The sequence below is a fragment of the Mus caroli genome, chromosome 17, assembly GCF_900094665.2.
Source record: "Mus caroli chromosome 17, CAROLI_EIJ_v1.1, whole genome shotgun sequence".
Lineage (NCBI taxonomy): Eukaryota > Metazoa > Chordata > Mammalia > Rodentia > Muridae > Mus > Mus caroli.
The window spans coordinates 22353132-22363910 of NC_034586.1; the positions used below are offsets into that span (position 1 = coordinate 22353132).

The 10779-nt window shown below is 51.6% G+C and overlaps 1 protein-coding gene across 1 annotated transcript; it reads right to left on the minus strand.

The window, feature by feature from the left end:
- Positions 1-1162: 1162 nt before the first annotated feature.
- Positions 1163-4071, minus strand: Dusp1 (dual specificity phosphatase 1). Its single transcript, XM_021186417.2, has 4 exons — positions 3523-4071; positions 3138-3283; positions 2551-2770; positions 1163-2211 (listed from the first exon to the last, which is right to left on the minus strand). Exons 1-4 carry the CDS (start codon positions 3887-3889, stop codon positions 1841-1843), a joined length of 1104 nt encoding a protein of 367 aa, XP_021042076.1. The 5' UTR covers positions 3890-4071; the 3' UTR covers positions 1163-1840.
- Between the last annotated feature and the right edge of the window lie 6708 nt (positions 4072-10779).

The window sequence follows — 10779 nt, forward strand, 5'->3', positions numbered from 1 at the left end:
AAAAAAAAAAAAACACTGTTTGTTTTAAAAAGTATGCATCCACTCACCCCAAACCCGGCCAAGGATTTGAGCTTGCCAGCACAGGACAAGTTCTTCTGTCTTAGAAGACAAGGCTCTTCAGACCCGGATGTCACGTGGCAGGGGGGAGATGTCAAGGACAGATTCTGTGTCAAGACTTGAACAATGGGGCTGGGTGAGGACCATGGCACCAGTCAAGATGAATAGGATGTTTCCTCTTCCACTTCACACAGCACTTAGTCCACAAATGAGCTGCAGAAGAGCAGGCACCCAGGGGCCTGAACCTTTGCTGTTACTTCATTCGACATTACAGATCAGATTATCGCTCGGTAGTCAATTATACCTTCTCAGCCTTAGTCTGCTTGGCAAGAGGGAAAATTCAGAGTCCTGCCCTGCAGCAAGTGTGACTTAATTGCCTATGTCTAAAACACAGTTATGAAGAACAGCAAGTGACCTGAAGGAGACAGCTGCCAAAAATGATGTTTCTATGTAGAGGTCGTTGTACAAACCCTCCAAAAAGTAAGAGGGGGTGCAAGCTATTTCTTCCCTGTGCATGCATAGAGAGCTTGGGTTCTTTTATTATTATTTGATGCATTATTTTTAAAGATGTAAAAGCCTTGTTCAAGGTACACACACACACACACATATGATATAGACAAGCGACAAAGTTTAAAGGTCATAGGGCTAGAAAGCAAAACAGTTTCCAATTCCCTGCTCAGCTGCTCAGCTCTCAGAGCCTCCCATCTTCCTCTGCATAGCACCTGAGCTGCTCTGAGGGTCGGCTCCTCCCAAGCTTTGTATCTCCTGAGAACGCATTAATCCAGGTAATCTGCACATAGTTCAGGAAGAGGGGGGATCCTGCCCATGACTCCTAAGGAAGAAATTAATAAAAGAAGGTAATTCAGGCAAATGCTTCTGCAGACACTCAGGTTCCCTGGGTGGCATGGCATCGCCTGTGCATGTTAAAGGACCCTCTGCTAAGATCTAGTGCTTCACACAGTTCTCCTGCAGTCCTCCCTCGGAACCCATGGGTCAACCAAAAGGAGCAGGCTCCACCCCCACCCATGTTGGCAGCAGTGGTCCACTGCTTCCCTGTGCCACTTGCTGAAGAGTGGGGCCACCAAAGAAACAAAGCACGGAGAGCTCAATAGAAACGTCATAATTTATTCTGTTGTATAAAAAAGTCATCCCAGTAACAAAATGTCTTCTCAGAAGAAGAAATATATTACTTCAGATCATAAATAAACAGACAACTGTTGATAACTGAAAGCTACAAACCTACACTGGCTTTGTCTGTCAGTGCCGAAAGCAAACCTGCTCTGGGTCTATTTACAAGATAGTACAGTACGCAAACACAAAATTGAGGTATTTGGTTCTTCTATGAGTAGACAATGACATTTGTGAAGGCAGACCACCTACCTACACAAAAATAAATAAAGGTAAAAACTCTCATACGCGCATGTCATCGGGAATGGTTAATACTGCTAGGTATGTCAAGCATGAAGTTTCTAGAAAAAAAAAAAACAGACAAGCGAAGAAACTGGCTCAAACAGAGTCCTTTCTCTTCTGCCCTGTTTTGTCAGAGGGACTTGATGTACCCACAATACGTTGGTCCCGAATGTTCAGCAAATGTCTTGCGGTCAAGTCATTGTTTTGACTGCTTAGGAACCCAGTGGAACTCAGGAGGAGTTGGGGGGTGAGGGGGATGTTAAATAAATAAGGACCAGCTCCCCTGAGCCTCTTCCAGAGTTATTGCATTGCTCCTCCCACAGGAGGAGTGGCGACCCGGTGGCAAGTGAAACTCCACACCTCCCCTTGCCCTTCAGCAGCTTGGAGAGGTGGTGATGGGGCTTTTAAGGTAGTTCAGGGCACTGTTCGTGGGGTGGACGGGGATGGAGACAGGGAAGTTGAAGACAGTGGTAGTAGAGGTGCCTCGGTCAAGGACAGCCATGGCAGGGCTCCCAGCTTCAGCAGAGCAGTGAGGGGCTAGCACTTGGGACTCAAACTGCAGCAGCTGGCCCATGAAGCTGAAGTTCGGGGAGATGATACTCCGCCTCTGCTTCACAAACTCAAAGGCCTCGTCCAGCTTTACCCGGTTAGTCCTCATGAGGTAAGCAAGGCAGATGGTGGCTGACCGGGAGATGCCGGCCTGGCAATGAACGAATACTCTCCCTCCAGCATCCTTGACAGAGTCTGGAAAACAAAGTTATGGGTTACTCAAAAACTCAGGAGAACAGCTGAGCCCAGATCAAGGATGGCTAAGAAATGTCATGTGTGTCCTATCCAGAGATGGCCAGGGTCTGCCTCTTGCTGTCATGCAGACTCTATGTGTATACTATGCAAAGGATAGCAGGGGATTTAAACCCGGACTGGGTATCTACACTTATAGTCCTGGACAAGACAGTCAGTTCAACTGAGTCTCAGTGAGGAGGAAGGCTTGGGTGAGGATCATTTAAGCTGCCACCCAAAAGGCTGGGCTCAGTGGCTACAGTAGGGATAGAAGCAGAGGCTCCAGGTGGTTATTCCATTTACCTATGAAGTCAATAGCCTCGTTGAACCAGGAGCTGATGTCTGCCTTGTGGTTGTCCTCCACAGGGATGCTCTTGTACTGGTAGTGACCCTCGAAGTGGTTAGGACAATTGGCTGAGACGTTGATCAAGGCGGTGATGCCCAAGGCGTCAAGCATATCCTTCCGGGAAGCATGATAGGCACTGCCCAGGTACAGGAAGGACAGGATCTCCACTGGGCCCCCCTGAAGTCCAAAACAATCCAGCATTTGTCAAGCTTGTTCAGCGTGAGCACCAGTACCCATGCCCACAAAAACTCCCCGCTGAAAAAGGGAGTTTCTGAAACTGGTGACCTCAGCACTGTTGTTGACATATTAAAATATTCATAAAGAATCGAGCCCATTGGCCTGGACAGAGCCAACAAGCTCTTCCGTGCCAGCAACTGGAAGACTCGGCTCCATCCAATTGCTTCATGATGGAATAAAGATCCTCGTGTCCCCTCTAGTATAAATGAAGCTGCAGCCGCTTTCTGTATCCTCCTGGCACAACCCTCCCAGACCTCTGCCAGCTCTGCCACCTCCCTGCCCTGCAAGGACCCGGACTCCTACTAACCTGATCGTAGAGAGGGGTACTACAGGAGCTGCATCCGGATTCTGCACTGTCAGGCACACTAGTACTCAGGGGGAGGCTGAGCCCCATGGGGGTGGACTGTTTGCTGCACAGCTCAGGGCAGGAAGCCGAAAACGCTTCATATCCTCCTGAGAATACAAAGGTACATATTTTCTCATTAGCACCACCGACACAGTACCTGGAGACAAGCCACTCACCCACCAGGGGCTGCGAGTTTACAAGGAAGGCTTAAGGAAGTCTTTGTTATGGGAGTGAAACAAAGCCACTGAAAATCGCCCCTGGAGACTGGACGCAGGCGCCCCCATACTCCAGGTGGGACGCCCCTTCCCTAGCTGATGGCGTAAGTCCTGCCAGAGCTAGAGCGTACCTTGGAGGAAGAAGACTTGAGTGGAGCGCGCCTCTCGGCAGAGCGCGCCCGCGGCCAGGGCCAGGGTGCCGTCGCGCTTGGCGCCGTCCAGGGAGGTGCTGCGCTCGTCCAGCAGCACCACGGCGTGGTAGGCTCCGGCCAGCAGGCGGCCACGCAGTTCAGCGTTGGGCACGATATGCTCCAGGCCCATGGCGCCCTTGGCGCGGCGCCGCACGATGGTGCTGAAGCGCACGTTCACTGAGCCCGCGATGTGGCCGGCGTTGAAAGCGAAGAAGGAGCGACAATCCAACAACAGGCACTGCGCGGCGCCCTCTCGCAGCAGCGCGCGCAGCCCCCCGGCGTCCAGGATGCCCACCTCCATCACCATGGCCAGCCCCAGCGACCCCAGCGTGCCCGTTCTGCGGCTCTCCAGAAAAAGTCGGTCGATCTTGTGCGGTGTCCTGTGGCCCTAAGTCCCCAAGAGCTCGCTGCTCCTAATCTGGCTTCACCGCGCGTCCCGCCCGCCAGTCCTTCGCTGCGCGCTGGTCCGGAGGAGCGCGGTTTTATGTAGCCTCTCGGGGGGGCGGTCCCGGGCGCGGCACAGAAGCAGGGGGGAGGGGGAGAACGGTTTGTTTGTTTGAATGGTGGACACGTGACCGGGTGGTGACGTCACCCGCCCCGCCGAGCTTGGCGCCGCCAAAGCCAAAAGCAAAGACGTCATCGGCCTAGGAGCCTCTCCGCTCTGAGCGCTGGCTCGCAGCCCGGCCCCCACCCTCCTGTCCTCTGGGCTCGCAGGCAGGACGGCGCGCTGCCAACCGGGTGGCCAGAACGCGCGGCCTGAGGACACCTGCCCTGCTCCCCTCCGCGGGTCTCCGCCGAAGGAGCGGGGCCATTCCTGGTATCACGTTCTCAGCTGGCCCCGCTCCCGCTGCTGGAGTGGTGGGCGTGGCGAGCTGAGCGGGAAAGGGCAGTGGGTTGTGAGAGATGACTAACTCGTGCTATAGCCCTCTGGCTATACCGAGGACAAATGGCGAGAGTTGAGACGTCCTTCTTGAATGTCACTTTAAAAGTTTTACGCTGAACAAGGGAATGCTTCCAGTTAGTCCCCACCCCCCACCCCGGAGTGTTATCTTTACCGCGGTGGTCCCTAGAGGACTTACTTGGAGCAAAGGGAGGAGGGTTGCAAGATCTGTGGAGCCCAGGGGACTCCCCATTGGGGGGACTTGGGTAGAGCTCCACAGCGCCGCCTAGGGACGGCCGAGAACATTGTCGTCGCGTGGCATCAAAAGGATGCTGCGAGCCGCCGCTCCTCTGTCCCCCAACACAACTTTTGTTTTGTTTTGTTTTGTTTCAGAGAGGATCTTGCTGTGTAGCCCTGGCTAGTCTTGAACTCACAGAGATCCTCCTGTCCCTGCCTTACTAGGGATTAAAGGCATCTGCCCTCGTGCCTTTCATCTCCACTGAACAGAAGCTGAGCACGCCAAGGACTCAGGGCCAAGAGCCTTGAATCCGCCACTCTGTGGGACAAACTGTACTCATCACACCTGGGAAGACCGAAATGGTGTGTGTGTGTGTCCTTCCCCAAAACTCCATGACTACAGGGTAGGCAGTGAGCCCGCCGCAACACCACGGAGTTGGATACACAAACATAAACATTGCACCACTCTGAAGGGGTGCCGAGTCAGGAACATTCTGCGGTTTCTTCCTCTTTGCAAGGGGAGGTGTCTTACTACCATGTGTCTTTGTCCAGCAACGTCCTCTTTGGCCTCTCTTAGCTCTTGCGCTCTGCCTAGATTCTTCTATAAATTCAGAATACGTTATTTTTAAAGCACGTTTTTACATTCCTTTGAGCATTGATCCTAAAAGAACAGCAAAGAAATCTTCAGATGACACCACCCTCCCTACATCGCAGAAGAGCGACAGAAAGAAAAAAAATTATTTGTTTATTCTACTTATTCAGCTGAGGACCTCAACATATTTTTTGCATTGAATCATAAAATGTTACAGCTGCTGCCTTTTCAAACTGCATACCAACTTCAATTTTTACTTTTATTTTTGTTTTTGCAAGGCCATTCATTATACCCTTCTCTACCCAAACTTTTCAAAAAGACCTTTTTATACGAATACAGTGGCATGGTTGGGCACTGAAGTCAGAAGTCTGCTGGTCACTGTGGAGTTCTGCCCTCTTCCCTTCCTAGAAGGAGCCTAAAGAGCAGGAACTGCTGTCAGTAGACTGTTGGGGAGCCAGCCATCCTCTTCCCGGATGAGCCTGCAAGGTAGTTTCAGTACAGCTGGTACCATGCGTGAGTCGGTGGCATTCCCTTGTGAAGCAGAAGGGGCAGAACACCCAGACCTTTCCCCTCCCGTGAGTCACCCACTCTCAGTTTTTTCCTTCCCAACACAATGATGCTTAGATCACATGGGCCATGTGCTGTGTGTTTCAGAATCTTAGGGAATCACACCAGGTGGGACTTGAGAGATATCTATAGGCATTGATTGCTTGGAGCCCCAGTTGAGAGAAAGCTCTCTCCAGGTGCCATGGAGACTTACACTAAGATCCACTTGTTCAGAGAGCATTAGCAAAGGTATAGCCACCGCAGGTCACAATCCAGGTAGTGAGAATGCCTTGGTGTCTGGGGCAGAACCAGAGAGGCTGCTGCTGCATTGGAGGCTTAGCTGCTGAGGGCCGGGGACAGTGTGAGGCAGTAGATTTCAACTCTAGGAGAGGCCTCGCTGACCTGAGAGCCTCCCCATTCCAGGTGTGCTTAGAAGCAACGCTAGAGGCCACACGGGGTGATAAGAATCAGCCAAAAGACTTAGCTTGCCTCTCCCCTTTAACTGTGTGGCCTCTCCTCATTCACTTTACCATGCCACACCTGTGACTGGGCGAGAAGCATCAGCTTCTATACGGGACCTGTGGGAACAGTCGGTGTGCAGGCTTGGCACCAGCCTATGAACTTGTCACTTCCTCTCATTTGGATTCATCTTGGTGTTGGGGTGGGGCTAGGGGAGGAGCTCCTCAATAATGGCTGAAAGTACGTCCTTTTTACTGTCTACTCCGTAACCTTGGGTTAAGGACTTATTTCTGAGCCTCGGCTTCTCTATCTATAAACGGAGAATAATGCCCATCTAGAATGAAATAGAATGGCAGGAGAAAGTCCTGATGGGATCCCTGCAGAAGAGCTGCTGCCAGAGGAGGGGTGATATCCCTCGATCATCTTCCCTCGTTCAGAGACTTTTCCCTGTCTTTCCAGGGTCAGTCAGCTTAATGCCATTGAGATAAACAGCTTAGGAAGGGAAATGGAGGCCGGCTGGTGATGGCTCATGCTTTCATTACCAACATTTGAGAGTCAGAGGCAGGCAGATCTCTGAGTTCAAGTCCAGCCTGGTCTACAGAGCGAGTTCAGGACAGCCAGGGCTGCACAGAGAAACCCTGTCTCAAATAAACAAATAAAAAGGGGTGAGGGATGGAGGTGCCAGCCCAAGGTTACTGAGCAGCATCACAGAGGGCCTGCGGTGAGGAAGATTGTGGTAGGGAGTTCAAAGGAGAGCAAAGAGGAAGACAAAGGGGGTCACACGGACCTGCTCCCTTCAGTGGGCCCCCTCCTACAGCTTCTACCTCTGCCTTGTAGTCCTTCAAACTCTGAGCCGCTCTCATATCCATTAATGAGATAAATGACACTTTCCCAAAGTTTCTCTCTCTGCACTGCTATAGGGGACCAGGGCTTCCATACACAAGCCTTTGGGGGTACATTCTAAATCCAAGCTACAAGGTGCTTCTTGTTCAGCAACCTTCTGTGACTCCCACCCCCACCCCCCCAAATCCAGCAGCACACCAGTGTGGGTCCCCAGTCTTCTTAGCCTTCTGGCTGATTTCCACTTGCTTTGATTTTGCTCTTGGGTTCCAAGAAAACCCAGTGAGCCTGTGTTCCATGAATGTTCTAGGTCTCTCCCACCCCCAGGTCTTTGCTTACACTGCCCTGCCTGGCCCTGCCTTCTGAGTTTCCGGAGACTCCTCTTCCCTGCAGACCCAGCAAAGGAGCTGTGTAAGCAAATGAAGAGTCTGGCTGGCTCTCCCTTTCCTTCCCAGGCTCTGGAAGACTGCTGGTGAGGAAGCCACTTAACCCTGACTTATGATGTCTGCAGATTTGCTGGATGCGGGGCAGGGCCTGTGTTTTTCTCCTCTGCGGTAATAATGCCCAGCACATAGTAGGCCCACAGTCTGTGAGATAGCAAAGTGTCTATAAGAATGCTGGTGAGTTTCTTCAGCGCCAGGTGCTTTACAGGTGCCACCCCCTGACCTCAACAGTCCCGGAAGGGGGTGGTCACTAAGCTCAGAGAAGGGACATGCCCAGGGTCAGACAGCTGGGAGTTGTCAATGCAGACCTGGCACAGGGCCATGTTAACTCATCTCCTGAGGCCTCAGTTTCTGCAAGCTGGCTCCCAGATGGCCTGGAGCTTTCCTCAGAGAGCAGAGATGCCTGCAGCAGCCCTGGATAGAGTTTGAACCCACCTAGGTCTTCTGACCCAGGCCCTCCTGTCCCTGATACCTTTAAGGCCTGATGGATTGGCAAGGATAATGTCACCCGCCCCATCCAGGCATGAGAACAGAGCCAGCCTCGATTGTGTAACTGTTGCACACAGTTCTCTGATCAGGCCTGGGAGAGCTGAGCAGCTGTGGCCTGTCATCCAGACCCCGCCTTTGAGAGAAGTGAGGCTCAGAGAGGTTAAGCAACTTGTCCAAAGTCACACTGTGTTCAGAACATCCTAAGGAGTCAGTGTGGTACCAGCTGCATGTTCAAGCTAACAGTGCTTATCTCTAGGGGTCAGTGCTCCTTGCATCCTCTTCCTTAGAAATACGGACAGAATGGTGGCTTTTACTCCAATGTGAAACATTTGAAAGCAAGGGGGAAAAAAAGACAAAAGCCTGGGAAGGCAGTGGCATCATCATTACCACCAAGTTCAAGTTGCTGAGCCTGGGCCAGGAGCCCAGCTCATGGGCTTTGTGTTGGTTGGACAAATTGCATTACTTCCTTCACCGTTTGCACATCTAATAGGAACAGCATCTGTTCTGTAGGGTGATATAGCAGCAGAGAGACAGAGAATGACACAGTCCAACCCAGGAATCAGAGCGAGCCCCACCTCTCTCTACAGAGTCTCGGTGGCACAAAGCCCAAAATATTTACTCCATTAAAGGGGAAAGGCTGCCCAGCCCCTGACACAGGCTGGTGGCTGGAAGGCCCAGGAACATGTTCAGTTGACTTGTGCTGTTGCTACTTGGTGACTATTTATAAACTCTTCCCTGGGCATGCATCATAGAATGCTACTTGCTTTGCTCCTCTATTTCAGTGTGTAGAAGGCACATTTGTCATGTCGTAACAGTTCTTAAAGTGGGAATTAAGCAGAGGCCTGCCCTAGTTAACAACTGTCAGGAACTTCCTTTCTGATCTGTGCATGACTTAGCGAAGTAGGCATTAGAGTCCAAGACTTTTAGGTCCAATAAAGTAACAAAGCTTATCATAGAAAAGAATTAAAATATACTATCAGGCAGCCACAATGATCAGAGCTGGAAATGGCCTCAAACAAGCAGGGGGACCTCAGGAGCTCCCTGCTCATGGAAACTGAGGTGTCTTGTCGTGGGGCCTCACTGTGGAAAGTCGGCAGAGGAGTGGGTGCAAGGCAGGGCCTATGGTTTTCTCCTCCGTAGTAATAATGCCCAGCACATAGTAGGCCCACAGTCTGTGAAATAACAAAGTGTCTTTAAGAATGCCTGTGAATTTCTTCCATGCCAGGTACTTGGAGAACTCTAAACGAGTGTGGGTTAGAAGCACACTTGGCAGATGGCTCCACTGCCTGCCACTTTCTCCCCGGGAGCTCCTCTGTACCCAGTTACCTGGCAGCAGTCATAACCCACCCGACCACTGCACAGAGATGCGTTGGTCTCTGGAACAATACCTCCTAACGTTCTGCTGTAGGAACATTTCCCCATGAGGACCATCTGCCCCTCCTTCCTGCTTGTGAGTTTGGCCATAGGTCATTACTCCTCTTGGTTCCCAGTACAATGCTCAAAGCACAGTTTGTTGGGCAAACACTAGACCAGTCCAGGAACCAGCAGAGGGGCAAGGTAGTGTGACTTTGCCATTTCCACAGGCCCTTTCATGACCTGAGGGCATAGCCCATCAGCCATGGCTGGCAGAGTCCCTCCCTGCCCTGTGCTGGCTGAGGGAACTGGCGCCTGCAGGAGAGGTGATGACTCTCTCCTGGTTTCCTTTCTTTTAACTGAATTCAAGTTGAGATATAATTTCCTCTTCACAATTAGGAAACAGTAATTAACATCAGCAGGAGCAAATGAGGTCATGCTTTGTCTATTCCAAAATCTCGCCAGAGGGCATGGAAAATTGTCATCCAAGGAATGCACAGGATCGAGGTGAAGACTTGGAGATAGTGCAACCCAGGGTTCCTGTTTTCCCTTTGTGGGAAACGCATTTGGAGGCACTAATTCTCTGTCTCCTGGAGGGTTGCTTGCAGGCTGCCCTCTGCCAGGAGCTTCACACTGACACCCTAGTGTGATGGTGATACAAACCCACAAGGAAGAGACCCTCACCGCCACTATGTGACGGCCTAGAGAGATCAGTGACTTTTCCTAAAGATGCACTCCACTTCCCCCCATCTGCCTTCTAGGACCTTTGTCCTTATCTTTTGGGACACACAGTAGGTGTGGCACATGGGTGGGGTGTTTCGGTATTCATTTGTCAAGGATGATAACTTGCAGGGGCCACTTCTAGATGCTTCTGGGTTCCAAAAGAAAGGGGAAAGCGAATCTACTGGCATCTCGGCCCTTGGAGGCCCTCACTGACTCACTGACCACACTGGACAGATGACTCATTCGCTAGCCTTGACATCAATGGGTTTTGCCACCCATGGAGAGTGAAGTCACACCTCCAGTGCCCTGATACACTCTTCTCAGCCAACTCCAGGGCAGACAAGGAACAGGCTTGGGTGGGCCTGCCTGGGGTGAGAGACAGGAAAGCCCACACATGCCTCTGTTGATCCTGACTGGGCTGCCCAAATAGGCCTAAGGCTTCCTTCCCTCCAAGGGCTTATTTAGTGGGCTATGGCCACAGGAGAAACTACAAACCAAGTGCTTTCAAGAACAGAACTTGGTCAGCAATCAGCTCTGAAGGCCAGAAGTGTGGTAATAAGGTGACCACAGTGTCCTCGCAGGAGAATACAATCTTCAACTCTCAGCAAGCTGTTGCTGATGTTTGCTAACCCCCC

Bases quoted from the DNA above. Each gene is read 5' to 3' on its own strand.
- Dusp1 (XM_021186417.2), bottom strand. From the start codon at position 3,889: ATGGTGATGGAGGTGGGCATCCTGGACGCCGGGGGGCTGCGCGCGCTG. The intron at 2,771-3,137 runs GTTAGTAGGAGT...TTTGGACTTCAG, and splicing joins GTACCCCTCTCTACGATCAG to GGGGGCCCAGTGGAGATCCT. The intron at 2,212-2,550 runs GTAAATGGAATA...TTTGTTTTCCAG, and splicing joins CGAGGCTATTGACTTCATAG to ACTCTGTCAAGGATGCTGGA.